This window comes from Tyto alba, unplaced genomic scaffold (assembly GCF_018691265.1).
Source record: "Tyto alba isolate M040663 unplaced genomic scaffold, T.alba_DEE_v4.0 Super-Scaffold_3, whole genome shotgun sequence".
In the NCBI taxonomy this organism is placed as follows: domain Eukaryota; kingdom Metazoa; phylum Chordata; class Aves; order Strigiformes; family Tytonidae; genus Tyto; species Tyto alba.
In genome coordinates this window covers 3,772,475-3,791,162 of record NW_024881304.1, presented here as the reverse complement: position 1 = coordinate 3,791,162, position 18,688 = coordinate 3,772,475, and the positions used below count along the sequence as shown (strand labels likewise).

Sequence of the window (18,688 nt, the reverse complement as noted above, 5' to 3'; positions counted from 1 at the left end):
TCTGAGCTGAAAGGAGACGGGCGGGAGGGGTCTGGGGTCCTGGTGCTGTGGGACCCCAGGGAGGACCTTACCATGAAGGTCCTGGGTTATCCCCCTCCCCCCAAATCAGGACTGCTGGGCGAGGGGGACACAGAATGGGTCTGACTCTTGCTGCCGTGCCCTAACCCGCAGCCTGCAAGCACAGCAGCTGGCAGTGGGGAAACTGAGGCACGGGGTGGTGAGGTGGTTACTCAGGCTGCTGCCCCAGAGGCACGCCTGCCCCGTCCCTGTGAGTCCTGTGTCATTCCCTGTCCCGTTCCTGTCCTTGAGTCACAGAATTCTCCAGGACAGCCGGGGTGCCAGCGCGAGACAGATGGGGAACGCAGCACGGCGGGGTCCTGGGCAGCCCAATGGCTCCAGAAGGAGTTTGGGCAAGTGGTGAAGACCTGGAACGCTAAATCCAGCCACTGCCTCTGTCATCGGGTGGTCCAAAGTCTTCCCCCAGCTTGGTGCTTGGGCCGACGGTGAGTGTCGGGAGCTGCATGGAGTGCAGGGGGTCAGTGGGGTGTTGCTGGGCCCTGGGGTGCCCCCCACCCTGGGCTAAGGGAGCAGGGAGCAGGCTGGGGGGGGGCTGTGCGGGACAGGGGGGAAAGGCCCCGGGGGCACCAGATTGCAACTGTGAAGCTGGAGCCGGGGCTGGGACCCCTCTCACTGGGCTGGGTCTGAACCGGGGGTTCTGGGCTGGGGGAGCCGTGCCCTGTGGGGTCTGTGCAGGGTCCTGCCTGCTCTGGCCGTGTCCTGCCTCTGCCCAGCCTGGCTCTGGCCATCCCTTGCCGTGTCCTGCCTGTGCCCTGGCTTCTCTGGCTATGTCCTGCCTGGATCTGGCCATGCGCTGCCTGTGTCTGTCCTGCCACCCCTCCCCGTGTCCTCCCCCCCACTCCCTGTGCCCTGCCACCCCTCCCCGTGTCCTCCCCCCCACTCCCTGTGCCCTGCCATCCCCACCCGTGTCCTCCCCCCCACTCCCTGTGCCCTGCCACCCCTCCCCGTGTCCTCCCCCCCACTCCCTGTGCCCTGCCACCCCTCCCCGTGTCCTCGCCCCCCACTCCCTGTGCCCTGCCACCCCTCCCCGTGTCCTCCCCCCCACTCCCTGTGCCCTGCCACCCCTCCCCGTGTCCTCGCCCCCCACTCCCTGTGCCCTGCCACCCCTCCCCGTGTCCTCCCCCCCCACTCCCTGTGCCCTGCCACCCCTCCCCGTGTCCTCCCCCCCCACTCCCTGTGCCCTGCCACCCCTCCCCGTGTCCTCCCCCCCACTCCCTGTGCCCTGCCACCCCTCCCCGTGTCCTCCCCCCCCACTCCCTGTGCCCTGCCACCCCTCCCCGTGTCCTCCCCCCCACTCCCTGTGCCCTGCCACCCCTCCCCGTGTCCTCCCCCCCCACTCCCTGTGCCCTGCCATCCCCACCCGTGTCCTCCCCGGCTTTGCCCAAGCCCTGCCAGCCTCCGGCCCTGCCGGTGCCCTGCCCGGCGCGGCGGTGCCGGGAGCGGGCGGGGGGCAGGCGGGACGGCCCCGGGGGTGCCGCTGCCCGCCGGGCCGGGCCGGGGCCGGGGCCGGGGCCGGGGCGGGGGCCGGGCCGGGCCGGGCGGGGGGCGGAGCGGCTCCGCTCGGCTGGGGCTGGCGGAGTGTCAGAGGCGGCGGCGGGAGGCGGCGGCAGCCGCAGCTCCGAGGCAGCCGCCGCACCGGCTCCCGGCACCGGCACCGGCTCCCGGCACAGCCTGCCGGGCCCAGGTAAGGGCTGCGGTCCCACCCCGGCGCTCCCGGCCGCGCCCGTCCCCGTGGCCTCGGGCCGCGCCGTGCCCCGGCGGCGCCCCGGCGTCCCCAGAGCCCCGGTACCCGCGGCGGAGGGGCACGGCGACCGGCGATCCTCCGCAGCCGTCGGGGCCGCGGCACGGTAGGGCTCGGCAGCCGGTGCTCGGTGCCGGGGCTCCCGGGGCCGCGGGAGGGGAGCCGAGCCCGGGCACCGGCACCGGCTGGGCGGGGGGTACTGGGGCCGGTCCCGCCGGCTCCCCCCTTGCCCGGCGTAAGACGCCGGGCCGCGGGGCTCCGAGAGGAGGGCTCAGGGGGTCCCCGTCCCCCCGGTGCCCCGGCAGCACCGGCCCCCGCAGCGGGCAGCCAGCAGGACCCCGCCGCCGCAGCCCCCCGGCCCCGGGCAGAGGCTGCCCGCCGTCACCGGGGCAGGGAAGGGGGGGTGACCGCCCGGCACGGTGGGGACAGCCCCCCCCCGCGCCCCTGCGGCCAGTCCCCCGCATCCCTCCTCCGGCTGTCCCCGGTGGGGGGGAGCAGTGGCTCTGGGGGGGAGGGGGGGGGCTGCCAGGGCAGCTAGACCCCAGGGTGGGTTTGGGACAAAATTTGGGGTGGATCGGCCAAAGCTGTGACCCCAGCCCCTGGGGGAGGGGGGCGGGGGGCTGCGGTGGGGCAGGCAGCCTCCTTCTCTCTCGCCTCACTGCTGGGGTGCACGGGCCGGGGCTGTGCCAGCTCCAGTTGCCTTCACCTCCCCGACACCCCACGCTCCCACCGGGCTGGGCAAGAGCGGCCGAATGGCCGAGGTGGTGGGGGGTGCTGGGGTGAGAGCCCCAGGGAAGGCGTTTTGGCCCCACGAAACACCGGGGCTCGCAGGCCGTGGGGCAGAAGGGAGGTGTGGGGGTCCTGGCAGAGCTCAGTGGCGGCAGGACCTCTGGGGACCGCCGGGGGAGGTGACGATGGCGGCTTGTGCCAGGCAGGCTCACCCTGCGCCCTCGCAGCGCTGCTGCTCTCACCCACGCCCCCATGCCACCCCGAAGGGTGCCAGTGTCGGGGTCAGGTCTCCTGGCAGGATGTGGGTGAGAAGCTCAGGGCACGTAGTCACAGCGGCACCTCCTCACCCGTCCTACTCGCCGATGCTTTCGGGAGAGAGGGCTGCCAGCAGTCAGCAGGAGCCTTCCCAACGCACCGTGGCCGTCAGGCTGGACTTGGCTCTGCCCTGCCGGGTGCTTTCCCTTCCCCAGATGTTCTCCAGCTGTTCCCGCGGGGCTGTCCTCCCCCCAGCACCGCGCCAACCCAGCTGAGCAATTGCGGGGATGGCCGCAGCCCTGCTCGCGGTGCTCACTGCAGGGTGGGTGATGGTTTGTCCTTTCGGGAGAGCTTTGCCTGAAGGTGCCTTTCGTCTGGCGGGTCCTGCCAGCTGCCCCGGAAGAACTGGACCCCGACGAGCCGGCTCTCGGTGCTGCCAGACCCCTGTGCCAGGCTCAGCCTGCCGCTGATAGGCTCCATCAATAATCCATGTTCCCGCGGCCTCTTTCCTGCTTAAGGAAACCCTGGGTCCCTCAAAAGCATTCACTGCCTGAAATAAGGCAGGGACCCTTCCTCAGCCTCTTCCCCAACCCCCTTCAAATTTGGGGAGCGGATAGGAGATGCCCTGAGGCAGCTGGGGGCTTGTTACAGGCAGGCAGCACCTGGGGACAAGCACTTTGGGGCACAGAGGCAGAGGAGGTTTGCGAGCATCGCGCCACCCCACCCCCTTACGCCCTGTGCCCGCATCCCCCTGGGCGTCACCACCAGCTCCAGCTGCTTGCCAGGAGGGCTCCTCCAGCCACGGGCATCGCCTGCCCAGGAGCACCACAGGGGCATCGAGGGGTGCCCTGCTCCTGCTCGTGGAGAGCGGCCTCGGTACGGGCTGCAGGGGGCTGCGGGGGGGGGGCAGCACTCTCCGGCATCGCCCTCCCACCCCATGTGTCCCCACGAGCACCCCGCTCTGCCGGGCTGCGGGTGAGCCCCGGGACCCGCTGCAGCACCGGCAGCTTCCCACACCGGAGCAGCTGGAGGTTTCTGGGCTGTCAGGGGGTGTCCTTCTCTCATGGTCCCCGAAACGCCAGCCCTGCGGGATTTCAGCAGTCAGTTTCAAATGGGAAACAAATCTCTCCCATGGTTTGGGAAAAGACAACTGATCTCCGAGGGGACTGCATCTCCTGCCAAAAAAAGGCCTGCCTGCTGCAAAAGCCTTTGATTCCCCCGCGCCTCCGTGCTTTCTGCAGAGGGAGTCAGCAAACCTGGCTCTTACTTTTTACTGAAATCTCTGAATTTAGTATACAGGGAAGGAAGGGGCGGTGGTGAGAGAACAGACTCCAAAGCACCGTGGCTGCCGGAGCCCACCCCGCGCATCGCTGCGGGAGGATGAAGCCAGTGGCGTGTCTCTGCTCCAGCCCCGGTGCCGCGGGCAGCACTGGGGGCAGCAGGAGGGCGGGTGGGCTCTGGGGGTACAGGATGGGGATTAAAATACAGTGGTGGCTGGGTGCTGCGGGCATGGTGGGCTTGTGGCCGGCTGCTTTTGGCAGCGCTCGTGGCTGGAGGTCGGGAGCTGTCTGCACCCCTGATGCCGCTGCACGGGTCGGGGGCTCGGCTCAGAGCTGGCGTTGGCTCTGCCCTCCCAGCCTGGGCTCCCTGTCCCAGGTGACCTACCTGGATCCTTCCCGCCTCCCCAGTGTTTTAGGGGTCAGCAGGCTTTCCCCCGGCAGGCTGCTCTGCCCGGTGCTGCTGCGGAAGCCAGCTCTGTGCCCTCCTGCCCACGCCGGTGCATCCCAGGGAGCACTCAGTGGGGACTGATCCCGGGGTCTGTGTCACTTGCAGGTGTCCTGGGGGTCCCAGGTCACTGTGGGAGCTGTCGCATCTGCTCAGCTCACCCTTTTGGGGGGGGGGGTGGATCCTTCCTAAGGTCAGGGGGAACTGGGGTGGGGGGCACAGGCAGTCTCATGCCCTTGCTCGCCCATGCGGCACTAGCCCTGCCTGTGGGGACAGTCCCTGTCTCGCCTTGCAGCCTGCAGACCCAGTGACTTTTCTCTTTGCTTTTCCAGGTGCCGAGGGCTCTGCCGGGGCAGTGCGACCCCCCCGCCCCGTCCCGCTGACACCACGCCGCGCCCCCCCCCCCGCCACCCGATGCCTGGGGACCGCCTGCCCTCGCCTTGACGGGTGGCAGCGGGTGACACGGGGTGGCGCGGGTGCCCCGCCAGCGCACCCCATGGCGGTCCCCTTGGCCGCCTGGCTCTGGCTGATGCGCCTGGTCGCCTGCCTGGCCGCCGGGCACGGCACGGCTGGCAAAAAGGAGATCAGCATGGACGGGGACCTGGTGATCGGGGGCCTCTTCCCTGTCCATGAGAAAGGAGTGGGGAGCGAAGACTGTGGAAAAATCAATGAGCACCGGGGCATCCAGCGCCTGGAGGCCATGCTCTTCGCCCTGGACGAGATCAACAAGGACGGGAGCATCCTGCCGGGGGTGAGGCTGGGCGCCCACATTCTCGACACGTGCTCCAAGGACACCTATGCCCTCGAGCAGTCCCTCGACTTTGTCCGCGCCTCCCTCACCAGGGTGGACGGCTCTGAGCACATCTGCCCCGACGGCTCCTATGCCGTCCACGACGATGTGCCCACCGCCATCACCGGCGTCATCGGGGGCTCCTACAGTGATGTTTCCATCCAGGTAACCCCCAGGCAAGGGGAGTTCGTATGGGGCTGGGGGTTTTCGGGCAGCAGAAATGGTGAGGGTGGGGGGTAAAATCCTGGTATCAGCGTGATGGTGGTGCTGCCAGTGTGGCACAGGGATGGTCTCGTGTCCTTCACCGTGGTTCTTTGCCCCTTTCTGCAATGGGGAGGGAATGACAGCCTGTCACCTGAGACAGCCGCCTCTCTGCTACCTGGGGAGGGGGGGGCTGCAGCCCTGATGGTGGCCAGGGTCCCCTTGGGGGCTGCGGGGAGGCCCCCCCACCTGCCATAAGCCATGGGAGCCAAGCCGGTGGATCCGTCCCACGCAGGGGTGGGGGTTTATTTCCCTCCTGGGGTCACAGCAGCAAGCGCAGCTCCTCAGCCCAGGGTGATCTCGATGCTCAGGTCCTCACCACCCTCGGTGCCACCATGCTGCCACGTCACTCGCTGCTGCCAGAGGGCCTGGATGGTGCAAGCCACCTCCTGGCAGCACCAGTCCCGGTCCCTGGCCTGCCAAGTCCTGGTGTGGGCCTGGAGAAGGGCATTGTCCCTCTCCTGCCTGACCTGTGCCACCAGTGCCCCTGGGTGCTGCTCCTCCCGCTGATGGGTGACAGCGCGATGCCACCAAGCCTGGATGGCCACAGCTGTCCCTTCCTGGCCAGCATAGTGCTGCGTGGGGCAGCTGCTGCTGGGGCAGGGTGGGCACAGGGGGCTGCCTCCCCCCCGTCCCCGGTGATCCCACAGCAACAGGCACTTCGAGCCTCAGATCCAGCTGTCGCCCGGGGTGGGGTGCAGCTCTGTCCCCAAAACCGCGGCTCTGGGGACGCAGAGGCTGGCTTCGGCAGGGAGAAGCCATCCCCTGAGGATGCAGGCAGCCGGCGGGCATGGCTGGGTCCTGGGGGCTGCCGGTGGGCTACGTGCTCGCTAAATTTTAATGAGTCCCCAGAGCATGTCAAACCATGACTGCTGGTCCCCGGGGTCCCTGCATCCCCCCCGCCGTGGGGCGGAGGAAGCTGGGGCCGGGTGATGGAGGCAGCACCCCAATCCAGCCCACACGGGCGTTTATCCCTTCCCTTGCTGGAGTACCCGGCGTGTCCCCACGGCTGGGGACACCGTCCCCACCCCGGGGAGCGCGAGCGGTGCTGGGGTGGCACAGCGGGCTGGCAGCTCCCGTCGCGCGGTGAGGCCGGGCAGCAGCATCGCTGCGCTCGGGGGCCTTCTTGCCATTAGGGGACTCTGTCGTTGAGAACATTTGTCCAAGTTAATTAAGCTGCGTCTCTCGCCTGGGGAGCAGTGAGATGTGGGAAGGTTCACCAGCCCCGCCAGCACACCCGAGCCCCCCCACTGCTGCTCCAAGAGCCTGGGTTTTTAGCAGCCTCATTAGCAGGGCTTTTTTTCCCCTTTGAAGGTAACGAGGGCTTCTGCCGAGTGGCTGGAAGGTGCTGGTCCCACTGGGGATCCCGATGCGGGATGCGCAGGTGCTGGTCCCCAGGGTCAGCTCTGCAGATGGCGGGGGGGGCTCTGCCCTGGCTCCCAGCCCCCAGATCCCTTCCCCCCCGTGCCGTGGGGCTGCCAGGCACCCTGGCTTTCTCCTTGTCAACAAGCATCTCCCACAGGTCACCTGTGGGGGAGTGTCTGCTTTTGCCACAAATCCATTTATCACCTCCCCAGTCCCAAATTTCAGAGCAGAGTGCGTGAAATAATGAAAAAAAAAAAAAAAAAAAAAAATGAGCATGTCAGAGGGCTCAGGAATCCCTGTGAATGTGCCACCCGGCCATCCGTCCATCCGTCCACCAACCAGGACCCTCCGAGTGGGCAGGGGGTTGCTCATCAGCCCCATGGTTGTGTTTGGGAGCACCATGCAACGCTTGGTGTTGGGCAAGGGTCCTCCGGTGGGAGGGTCTCACTGGGCCATGTCTTCAGGCACTCACCTCTCCTCCTCCACGCAGGTGGCCAACCTGCTGCGGCTCTTCCAGATCCCGCAGATCAGCTATGCCTCCACCAGCGCCAAGCTCAGCGACAAGTCCCGCTACGACTACTTCGCCCGCACTGTCCCGCCAGACTTCTACCAAGCCAAAGCCATGGCAGAGATCCTCCGCTTTTTCAACTGGACCTACGTCTCCACTGTCGCCTCGGAGGGTGACTACGGGGAGACGGGGATCGAGGCCTTTGAGCAAGAAGCCCGCATGCGCAACATCTGCATCGCCACCTCGGAGAAGGTGGGGCGCTCCATGAACAAGAAGACCTACGATGGGGTGGTCCGGGCTCTGCTGCAGAAGCCCAATGCCAGAGTGGTCGTGTTGTTCACGCGAAGCGAAGATGCCCGGGAGCTTCTGGCAGCTGCCCAGCGAGCCAACGTGTCCTTCACGTGGGTGGCCAGTGATGGGTGGGGAGCCCTGGAGAGCGTGGTGGCTGGGAGCGAAGCGGTGGCAGAGGGAGCCATCACCATTGAGCTGGCAGCCTACCCCATTAAGGAGTTTGCTGCCTATTTCCTCAATCTCAACCCCTACAATAACAGCCGAAATCCCTGGTTTCGGGAGTTTTGGGAGCAGAAGTTCAAGTGTAGCTTCCACACGCAGGACTGTAGCCGGTACTCCCTCAAGACAGGCAAGTTTGAGCCAGAGTCCAAGATCACGTTTGTGGTCAATGCGGTCTATGCCATGGCTCACTCTCTCCACAACATGCACCGGGCGCTGTGCCCCAACTCCACCAGGCTCTGCGATGCCATGAAGCCCGTCAATGGCAAGAGGTTCTACAAGGACTTTATGCTCAATGTTAATTTTGACGGTGAGTCCAGAGGGTTCCTGACTGGAAAGGGATGGGTGGAGGGGCAGGGAAGAAGCAGGAGACCCAAAGACCCAAGACTCTCCAATTCCTCTACACAGGAACCCGTGCTGTGGGCTGTGGTTGTCCCAGGATGCCAACAGCCCACCATCACCTGTGAGAGGCAATCCAGGCCTTCTGTCCCCAGTGTGAGGAAGCTGGTGATCAATTCCCTCCTGCTACAGCTGGGTGGGACCAGCCCCACGAGGGACCCTCCAAGAACATGGGTCCTTGGAGACCTCACTTGCAAGCATCATGATTTATTCACGTTTCAGTGATTAAACTGGAGGATTATGCTTGATCAAGAACCCACATAATTTGAGGTGAATTAGAAGCATGTCCTCTGTGACTTGGGCTGATCCTGGCTACCCAGGTGTCACTGAGAGCCACGGAGGCTGCAAAATCCCCCGCTTTGCCCCTGCAGAGCTGGCTGAGGCTGCCGAGCCCTTGGGCACATGGGGTGGTAGTTCTCCACTTTTGCTTTCCTGCGCCTAAGGTGTGCACAGACAGCGAGCATGAGAGTGAAGGCCGGGGGCAGGTTGGACATTTGCCTGTAGCCATGGTGGGGTGTGACCCTTTGTAGGAGCCCTGCCTCTATGCCGGGAGCGAGTGCTCTCCTGCCCCGTGACAGTGACTGTCTCCCCTTCTCCTCCCTCCAGCTCCGTTCAGGCCAGCAGACACCAAGAGTGTCGTTCGATTTGATCGCTACGGCGATGGGATCGGGCGCTACAACATCTTCAACTATCACCACGTGGACGGGCGGTATCGGTACCAGAAGGTGGGCTACTGGGCTGAGGGGCTCAGCCTCAACACCAGCCTCATCTCGTGGGCTGAGACCTCCATCCCCGTGTCCCAGTGCAGCGACCCTTGCAAGAAGAATGAGATAAAGAGCATGCAGCCCGGAGACATATGCTGCTGGATCTGCATCCCCTGCCAGCCTTACGAGTACTTGCTGGATGAGTTCACCTGCATGGACTGTGGTCTCGGTTACTGGCCCAACGAGACACTGAATGGCTGCTACGAGTTGCCCCAAGAGTACATCCGCTGGAAAGATGTCTGGGCCATTGGTCCCGTCACTATCTCTTGCCTGGGTTTTATCTCCACCCTCTTTGTTTTCGGAGTCTTCATGAAGAACAATGACACCCCCATCGTGAAGGCCTCTGGCCGGGAGCTCTGTTACATTCTCCTGACCGGGGTCCTCATGTGCTACAGCATGACCTTCATCTTCATCGCGAAGCCCTCCACTGAGGTGTGCACGCTGCGGCGTCTGGGGCTGGGAACGTCATTTGCCGTCTGCTATTCGGCCCTCTTGACCAAGACAAATCGCATCGCCAGGATCTTCAGTGGGGTGAAAGAGGGGGTCCAGCGCCCCCGGTTCATAAGCCCCACATCACAGGTGGTCATCTGCATGGCCCTCATCTCGTGCCAGCTGATCATCGTCATCATCTGGCTGCTGGTAGAGACCCCCGGCACAGGCAAGGAGACCGAGCCTGACAAGAGGTACATCGTCACCCTCAAGTGCAACAACCGTGACTCCAACATGCTCATTTCGCTCACCTACAATGTCCTCTTGATTGTCCTCTGCACGGTCTATGCCTTCAAGACACGGAAATGCCCTGAAAACTTCAACGAGGCCAAGTTCATTGGGTTCACCATGTATACAACCTGTATCATCTGGCTGGCCTTCCTGCCCATCTTCTACGTGACCTCCAGTGACTACCGAGTAAGAGCCTCAGGTTTTTTTTGGGGGGGGTTTCTAATAGAGCTTGATCTGAGCGGTCCTGGCGATTTGGGCCCCATGGCGTTTGTAGCTAGGAGATGCATGGGCCTGGGGAAGGGTTGTCAGACCTGGACCTAGTGATGGTCACCTCTGCATCGGGGCGTTCGGGACCAGGTGAAAGGTGGCTGAAGGGCTGTGGCTGAGAGGGCAGTGGGTCCTAGGGATAAGAAACCCCCCGCCTTGACAAACCGTTTGCTAGGGTGAGGCTGGAAAATAACCCTGAGACCTCCAGAGCCTCCCCAACCTGACCACAGAGGAGCGATTGCCATCCTTCAGCCTCACAGCATGAAGGCACAAGACAACCCCTGGCCCATCCAGACACAACCCCCCCCCCCCCCCCACGGCGTGAATGCCAACCCCAGGGCCAGCATGGTCCCTGGGGAGCTGAGCAGTGCCAGGGGCTGGGGAACACGGAGTGCATCCTGCAGCACCTCAACCCCCCTGGCAAGGGCACCCAGACGCATTCTTGATGGGCCTGGACTCAGTGGGGGCAGCTGCAGCTGGGGGCTTCCAGAGAGGACCTGCGTGCCCTGGTGGGAGCAGGCACCGGCGTGGGGGGTGCCAGGCTCTGGCCCTAGGTACTGCCCCAAAGCAGCATGTTGGCAAGGCTGGGGGTGCTACTCAGGGTGTGCCCACTTTGCTGGGGTGCCACGTCCCCATCAAGGCAGTGCCCATCTTCTGCCCGTGGGTGTCCAGCCGGTCCACCCTGATGGAGGGACCTGAGGTGGGGTGGGATGTCCCCATGGGGGTGCAGGCAGCAGCTTCTGCCCGGTGGGGTCAGTCGGTGCCACGGTGAGGGCTTCATCCTGCCCCACTCGGGGCAGAGGGCTGGTGGCAGGAGCACCTGACACCCCCCCCCGCCTCCAGGTCCAGACCACCACCATGTGCATCTCGGTGAGCCTCAGCGGCACCGTGGTCCTCGGCTGCCTCTTCACCCCCAAGCTCCACATCATACTCTTCCAGCCACAGAAGAACGTGGCCAGCCACCGTGTCGGCACCGCTCGGTTCAGCGTGGCGGCCGCCAGCTCCAGCCAGTCCCACGGTGAGCACGGTGGGGCTGGGGGAGGGCAGGGGAGGCGGGAACACCCAGCATGGGCCCCTGAAGGAAAGCAGGGTGTGGGGTAGGGCGCTGCTGGAGATGGGGGAATGGAGGATGCTGTGTCCCCTGCGGCTCATCTGTCCCCTAACCCAATACCCCATCTCCTGGGGCTGCAAGCCCAAAGGCCGCAGCATGGCCTGACAGAGGGGTAACTGCTCGGGGGGGGGCGGGAAAATCCTTGCACTGAGGGGCCACAGTCACCCCAAGCACTCTCCACCCCAGCCCTGGGGGGACACAGCCATCCCTGGGCACCCTCCACCCCAACCCTAGGAGATCAGCTGCCCCCCCTCCCCGTGCCTGTCATCACCCTGGGGGGACGTGGGCACCCTCCACCCCAGCCCCAGGGGGGGGTGCAGCTCCCCAGGCACCCATCACCCACCCCAGTGGGATGCCCTGGGGACCTGCTGCTGCCAGACCCCAACCCACCCCTGACTGCTGCCTTCCCGGCCAGGCTCGGCCTCGCAGTACGTGCCCACGGTGTGCAACGGTCGCGAGGTGGTGGACTCCACGACATCATCCTTGTGAAGGACGGGGCTGGGAGAGGGGGGGCCATGGTGCTGCTGCTCCTGCCTGCGGCCACCCCGCATCCCGGCTCCCTCCCCAGGGAAAGCAGTGCCCACGGCCTGGCCCACTCGGGTGCCTGAGGCAGCTGGGAAGCTCAGCCCCAGCCCCCCCCCCCACCCCCCGCACGAGCTACACATCCCACGCGTTGGGTCACGGTCTGTGTCACCCTTCCCTTGCACTGAGCCACGTTACACAGCCCCTGTCCCCTGCACTGAGCCATGGTGAACATCCCCCCCCCACACACCCTGCACTGAGCCATGGTGAAAGTCCCCCCCCCCCTTCAACTGAGCCGTGGTGTACATCCTGCCCCCCCAACACTGAGCCATGGTGCATGTGTGTCCCCCCTCCCTCCCCATCCCTCGCACTGAGCTGTAGTGCAATGCCTCCAGTCCCTGCACCGAACTGTGGTGCAAGCCCCCCACCTTGTCCCTTGCACTGAGCCCTGGGGCAAAATCCAGCCCCCCCACACACCCCACCTTCACCCAGCCCTGGTGCACAACCTGACTCCTCCTCACCCACTTCGCTTGCACCGAGCCACGCTGCACCTCCCGCTCCCTCCACGCCGAGCCCTGTGCCCCCACACCCTGCCCTCACCCATCGCCCACCCTGCTTTCCCAATGCAGGGCCTTTCCCGACCCCCCCCTCCCCGTGTCACCCTCCCTGCAGCGCTTTGCAGTTTTACCTTTTCCTCCTCATTTTTGGCGCCAGGAAAGCTGCCGAATGCTGCCGGGCTGGGCCCAAGCCCCCTCCATCCCTCCCCGCGCTGGGTGTAGCGCTGCTCACCCCTTTGTGGGAGATGGGGCAGGAGAGGGGGCAAACACTGGCTGCTCCCCCGGCCCCTGCAGAGCCCAGGGTGGGTCTGGCAGGGGCTGAGGGCAAGTAACAGGACCAGGTATTTAAGCCCAATCAAGTTTTTAAGAGTAGATTTTTTTTTCTGTGAGCAATAGTGTGATTTTTTTTTTTTTTTTTTGTAATTTATGTAAATAAAGTGGTTTTGGTTGTTTTTTTTTTTTTTTTAAAAATGGACCCTTTCAGAGCTCAGGTCCGGCTGAACATGAGGAAAGGGGGCAAACCCTCGCAGAGGGCAGGGCCCCATTACGATATCACGTCCCACCGGCCCCAGGAGGGCGGCTGCACGAAGGACACAGCTCCAGGGCCAGGGGTTTAATAACCCAGCTCTGGCGGCTCCGGGCCAGAGGGCTAGGAGCTGTCAGGGCCTTCAGGGCTGGAGGCTGCAGCCCTCTGCTTCAAGGGGATGATGCAGATGCTGTTTTTGGCTTCTTTGATTCTCCACCACCGGCCGAGCCTGTAGATGAGAGATGGGGGGGTCACCTTCTGCCAAGCACAGGACAAGAAGAGGGGGCTGCACCCCTCATCAGTGCTGGGGAGTGGGGATGGTACCGGTGCTCCTGCCCGAGGCCGGCCACCAGAAAGTCGCCAGCTGCTGAGAACTTGAGGCTGTTGACAAAACCCACCTGGGGGGACAAGGCAGGGGTGAGGGGCTCCCGCAGCCTCCTCCTGCCACCCAGGGAGGGGAGCCCCTGCCAAGAGATATCCCCCCGCTGCCAGCCCAGCATCCCCCAACCTCCCCGTCCATACCAAGGGGATGTCCCAGAGAGGCTCCAGCTTCCGAAATCCCTCGCCACACTTCCAGAGCTTCACGCTGGCGCTGTGGGAACCTGGGGCAGAGAGGAGACTGCCATGCACCCCGAGACCCCCACCTGCATCCCCCCCAAACCCCTGCCCTACAGCGGCTGCCACACACCTGTTGCCAGGAGGTCACTGTTGCGCAGGGCGGCCACCGCCGAGATCCAGTAAGGCTGCTGGAGGCCCTGGGCGTCCTGCATGCCATGGGCCTGCTGGGCCAGCGCCAGCGGCTTCTTCTTTGTCAGCCCCCACAGGGCTATGGACCTGTCAGGGAGGGAAGGGGTGAGGGGGGCATGGCCTGGCCACCCTGGGCACCGTCCCGGCCCCCGTGCTCACCCATCATCAGCACCCGACACCATGTGCTCCTCGTTGATGAGCTGGATACAGTCGATGGAGCCCCTGCGAAGAGAAGGGGTGGCTGCCAGCAGTCAGGAGTGTGCTCTGGGATCCTCTTTAGGAGACAAGGGCTCACCGGGGCATCGGCAGCCCCAGGGGGCTGGCAGGCTCCCGGCAATGCTTCGCTCCCGCACAGAGCTGCCCCAGCCAGACCCACCCGCCCACAGCCCCCCTTCTCCCACCCCAGACGTACTGGTGCCCGTAAAACACGAGCTGCGACTCCTCGGGGATCTTCCAGAGGCGCACGGTGCCGTCCCGTCCCCCCGCTGTCACACAGCACTCCCGGCTCAGGCAGTCCAGCGCCGTGATGACATCCTGGTGCCCGAACCTGAAGGAGGAGATGGCACAGAGCTGTGGCAAGCAGGGCCCTCTGCCACCTCGCCTCCCCCGGGGCTGCCGGGTCAGTGGGATCCCCCCCCCCCGGCTCCCAGGTCTTACAGAGTCTCCACGTATGCGTTCTCTGCCACGTTCCAGACCTTGACACAGCGGTCATGGGAGGCACTGTACAGCTCGTGTGTGCCCTTCCGGAAGGACAGACCCTGCGGACAGACGGCCGGGCGCAGCAGTGAGGGGCGCCTGGGAGGACGCAGCTGCCGGTGCCGCCGGCATCGCGGCCGATTCCCCCGACTCACCGAGACGGCGTCGCGGTGCCCGGTGAAGATGTGCAGGCGCTTGCAGGTGACCGCGTCCCAGATCATGATCAGCTTGTTCCTGTCCCCCGTGGCCTGGCAGACAGCAGGGGATGCCCCAGACCTGCCCCTCGGCGACCCACGGCCCGCCCCAGCCTCCACTCCCACCCCACGTGCTCTGGGGGATCCCAGGGACCTGATTGTTGACTCCAGTGGGGGTAGTGCTTTAACCCAAGCAGGAGACGCTGCCCCCAGGACCCCGGGAGAAAAATCACGCCCCACGCAGCAGCGCCAGCCCCCACTCCCCGTACCAGGTACTTGCCATCCGACGAGATGGCCATGCAGAGGATGTGGGACGCGTGCCCCATGTGCCGCTCCTCGGTACCTTTCTTCCCCCCAGGCACCACGCACAGCCTCTTCCCGCTCTCCACCTCCCCTACGGGAAAGGCATCGCCGTCACCCCCCCGGGAGCCTCCTGCCACTCCGGAAAGCACCGAGGGGCTTCCCACAGATCCCGAAACGATGTACGCGCACATCCCCGGGGCTAAGCGCAGGGTTCAGGCCAGGGGAACACTTGCATTTGATGAGGGAGCCGTCCTTGGAGGCGGAGAAGATGAACCTGTCGTCTGGAGAGACGACCAGGCAGGTGACGGGCAGCTGGTGCCCCCGCAGCACGCGGATGCTGGCCGGGTCTGGAGGCTGCACCTGCAGGGAGAGCGGGACGTTGCGCGGGGCTGCCCCGGCCCCTTCCCCGGGCGCGGGGCACCAGCATGGCACCCCGGGCGGGAGAAGGGCCCCGCTCCCGCAGCCAGCGTGGCGACTCACGGCCGTGCCTGAGCATCCCCCCAAAGCCAGCACTTATGATCCAGCACCATCCCCCCCCCCCCCCCCCCGCCGCGCTGGGCACTTACATTTTTGGCAACCGGGCGCTGCAGCCGGCCCTTCTGCTCGAGCTGGGGAAGAAGCGGGAGGCTCAGCGGTGGCCCGGGCCCCGCGGGAGGAGTGGGACAGAGCCCGCTGCCGCCCCCGGGACCGAGGTGACATTCCCGGAGCCCCCCCGTCGCCCACCACGTCCTCCTTCAGCCGGTCGCCGATGAGATCCGCCGGCTGGGCGTCCTCCTCCTCCTCCGCCGCCGCCCGCTCCTCCTCTGCGGCGAACACAGCCCATGAGGGCCGGGCTCAGCGCCCGGGGCCGCCCCGCCGGGGCACCGGGGGCCGCCCGGGGCTCACCGTGCTGCCGGAGCTGCTCCAGGTACAGCTTGGCCAGGCGCAGCTTCTTCTCCTGCGGCGTCTCATCCACCTCCTCCTCCGCCGCCGCCGCCGCCTCCCGCCGCCGCCGTCGCCCCAACGCCGGGCTGCGGGGACACACGTGAGCACCGGCACCGGCACCGGCACCCCTCCCCGCGCAGCCCTTACCTCTCCGGCTCGGAGTCGCTGGACACCTCCTCGTCGACGGGACGACCGGCCGCCGCCCGCGGCCTCCCCTCGACGCCCGGGACCTGCGGGATGAACCGGGGTGATCGGCGGGACGGGCCGGGCCGGGCCGGGCGCGGCGACCCCCGCCGGGGCAGCCCCCCCTTGCCCCCCTCCTCCGCCCCCGGCCCGGCCCTCACCGCCGCCCGCGGCCGCCGCCGTCCCGCCGCCCCGCGCTGGCCCTTGGCCCTCCTGCCGCCCGCCGCCGCCATGCTGCCGCCGCCGCCGCACGCGGTGCCCGCCCCGCCCCGGCGGCCAGGCCACGCCCCGGCAGCGCCTATTAGCTGCAGGCGGCTGGGCCCCGCCTCCCGCCCACCCTACGGCTCCGCCTCCCCCCCCCTCGGGAGCGCGCTCCTGGCTTCCTAGCGGCGGGCCGCGCTGTCACTCCGGTAGCCACGCCATTCGCTCCGCGCCGGCTCCGTCCCGCCCCCTCTGCCCTTAGCCCCGCCCCCGCCGCTGTCCCCGCCCCTTCGGGGCGGCACTCCCAGCCCCGGGGGTGCGGGGTCAGGACCCCTCGCGGGTTTGGGGGGGGCAGGGGGTCCCCGCTGAACCCCGCTGGTCCTGTGGCCGTGCCGGCGGTGGCTGGTGATGCTCTGAAGAGCTAAAGCCTGCTCTGGTGCCAAAACTTTATTTTGCGCCTTCAGTCTCTTTCCTCTCTGGCGCCCGGGGAGGTGTGGAAGGACAGCGGGAGCACCCTGTTGCAAGGCGACAGGCTCACTTCCCCAGGGATAAACAGCCAAGGAGCGTGGCCACGCGTTCCCCCAGCTCCCTGGAGGGGCCACTGACTGCTGGCGGGTCTCTCCCTTTGGGGGAGCTCCACTGAGGGCTTGGTTTCGTGGTGTGGCCTCTAACCAATGCTCTCATGACTCGTCGTCCCCCGGCAGGAGCGGTTGCAGGGCTGGTGAGGACGGGTGGCACGGGCAGGAGGCAGAGCTGTCCTTCCCTCTGGGGACATGGAGGGGACAATGCAGCTGGAGCCAGAGCATCAGTGGCTTCATATCTGCCAGGCTCGGCCACATCAGCCCCAGGCAGCGCAGGCTCCTCGGATGGTGGGAGGCAAAAAATATGATTTAGCCTGCAGTGGCCCTGCAGAGGGGAGGGAAGGCTGCAGTTTCAACTTCGGCTTCTGCTCTTTGGCTCCTTCCCTCGCAACCCAGCAGAGCAGCTGGTGCTTTGTGGCAAAGGCGAAGCGTGTGGGTGGCGTTGCCCTGGGCCGCTGCAAAGAGCGACTATCCTGCCGCTCTCCGGAGGATGCCGGCTTCACTGGGGCTGGGGTCTCTTCTTTCCTGTTAGACTTTGGGAAGAGGAGACACCCCAGCCCGCAGAGCTTCTGAGAGCTGGGGCTGCTGCTCCACCTCTGCCTGAGCAGATTCCTCATGGGGAGCTTAGTGCCACCTCATCCATGCCCTTTGCAGCTGTAAACTCAGCCACTGTAGGTTAAACCTCACCTGCAGTCTTCCTCATCCAAGGATGAGGACTGTCTGAGTTGCCAGGGAGGAGACCAGTGGGCTGGGATCTTTCTTTGGGCCTTGAAGGACTGCGGGGACAAAGCAGCAGAGGTGAGGTGACAGCCCTGTGTCCCCTCCAGACAAGGAACCCTGCACCCCATGTTTTCCAGGGCCAGGAGAGAGGCAGGGGGTGGGTGGCTGGGCTGGAGGCTGCTGCTCAGGAATAGCCCCCTCCAGAAATACCCCTTCCCCATAGATATGCTGGGAGCAGAGCCCCCCTTGCCTGGGCTGGCTGGGAGCTCTGTGCTGGGGTCCTTCCTCTTCCCTGCTGCCCTCACTCACCCTCTCTGATGTATTCCATCTGCTCATCATCATCCACATGTCGTCCGATGATCCCTGGGGGGGACACAACGTGTTGGGGACCCCGCTGCCCATCGGGGACCCCACCACCCAGTCCACCTGGCTGCACAGCTCCCTGGGGAGGGCTCAACCCCGGTGGGCAGCGTCAGTGGGGGGTGGATGAGCCCCCTGCCAGCCCCACCCAGACAGGCAGGGGTGTGGGGGGGTGAAGGGGTTCCCCGCAGATCCTGTGCCAGGACACAGGACCCCGGGAAGAGGGAGGGACCCTGGGGCTCGTGGCTCACCGATGAACCTGACAGCCTCCAGCCGCAGGGGCTCCTGTGGGCTCTGCAGGTAGGGCTGGCTCTGGTGCAGGTAGTCATTGGCCCTTCTCCTGTTCCTGACCAGCTGGAAAGAGGAGAAGGGTGCAGGGTTGGTGCATAGCTACCCCCCAGTCAGGCTGTCCCCCCCCACCCAGGGCCACCTTTCTTCCCCCCCATCAGGACATTCCCAGCTCCCTGCCATGTGGCATTGGAGTTCAGAGGGAGCAGAGCGCTCCCCGGGGATGCTGGGGTGCCATCCTGGTGTCAGGGTCCCCTTTGGGACCCTAGAGGTAAGGACAGCCTGGCGCAGAGCCTGCTCCAGGAGGGTGCACAACCCTCCGTCCCCGCCGCTGGGCACAGGGCAGGGCTCTCCCAGGCAGATCCCGGGGTGCTGGGGCTCTGCTTACCAGGCACTCGCCGATCCTCCATGCCTGCGCAGCCTTGGCCAGTTGCACCAGCTGCCCCCACCTCAGGAACCGGCCAGCGCTGCAGAGGACTTCCTGGGAGGCCTGGTGAGCAGCGGAGATGCCACCATCGCCACCAGCAGCACAGGACCCTGGGTCCCCCCTCTTGGCTGGGCTCAGAGCCTGTCCCAGCCCATGCAGGGAAAATGCACCAGCTGGCGACTGATGCTGCCACCAAGTTCAGAGCACCAGGGGAGGATAAGGGCAGTCACCCTCTC

General features: G+C 66.0%; 2 protein-coding genes across 2 annotated transcripts; one reads left to right on the top strand and one right to left on the bottom strand.

Moving 5' to 3' along the window:
* The first annotated feature begins 1,655 nt into the window (after positions 1-1,655).
* On the top strand, positions 1,656-12,655 carry GRM2 (glutamate metabotropic receptor 2). Its single transcript, XM_042799625.1, has 6 exons — positions 1,656-1,762; positions 4,861-5,483; positions 7,435-8,272; positions 8,968-10,031; positions 10,956-11,130; positions 11,639-12,655. The coding sequence occupies exons 2-6, from the start codon at positions 5,025-5,027 to the stop codon at positions 11,710-11,712; spliced, it is 2,610 nt and encodes an 869-aa protein (XP_042655559.1). The 5' UTR covers positions 1,656-1,762; positions 4,861-5,024; the 3' UTR covers positions 11,713-12,655.
* On the bottom strand, positions 12,019-16,108 carry RRP9 (ribosomal RNA processing 9, U3 small nucleolar RNA binding protein). Its single transcript, XM_042799879.1, has 15 exons — positions 16,037-16,108; positions 15,840-15,922; positions 15,654-15,778; positions 15,492-15,571; positions 15,335-15,376; positions 15,002-15,128; positions 14,735-14,859; positions 14,427-14,519; positions 14,233-14,333; positions 13,988-14,122; positions 13,735-13,797; positions 13,517-13,662; positions 13,351-13,430; positions 13,153-13,226; positions 12,019-13,057 (listed from the first exon to the last, which is right to left on the bottom strand). The coding sequence occupies exons 1-15, from the start codon at positions 16,106-16,108 to the stop codon at positions 12,952-12,954; spliced, it is 1,452 nt and encodes a 483-aa protein (XP_042655813.1). The 3' UTR covers positions 12,019-12,951.
* Positions 16,109-18,688: the final 2,580 nt, after the last annotated feature.

Excerpts from the sequence above, each read along its gene's own strand:
- GRM2 (XM_042799625.1), top strand. The coding sequence starts at position 5,025 with ATGGCGGTCCCCTTGGCCGCCTGGCTCTGGCTGATGCGCCTGGTCGCC. Across the intron at positions 10,032-10,955 it reads TGACCTCCAGTGACTACCGA|GTCCAGACCACCACCATGTG; the intron begins GTAAGAGCCTCA and ends CCCCGCCTCCAG. Across the intron at positions 11,131-11,638 it reads CAGCTCCAGCCAGTCCCACG|GCTCGGCCTCGCAGTACGTG; the intron begins GTGAGCACGGTG and ends CTTCCCGGCCAG.
- RRP9 (XM_042799879.1), bottom strand. The coding sequence starts at position 16,108 with ATGGCGGCGGCGGGCGGCAGGAGGGCCAAGGGCCAGCGCGGGGCGGCG. Across the intron at positions 15,779-15,839 it reads AGCGACTCCGAGCCGGAGAG|CCCGGCGTTGGGGCGACGGC; the intron begins GTAAGGGCTGCG and ends GTGTCCCCGCAG. Across the intron at positions 13,227-13,350 it reads CTCTCTGGGACATCCCCTTG|GTGGGTTTTGTCAACAGCCT; the intron begins GTATGGACGGGG and ends TTGTCCCCCCAG.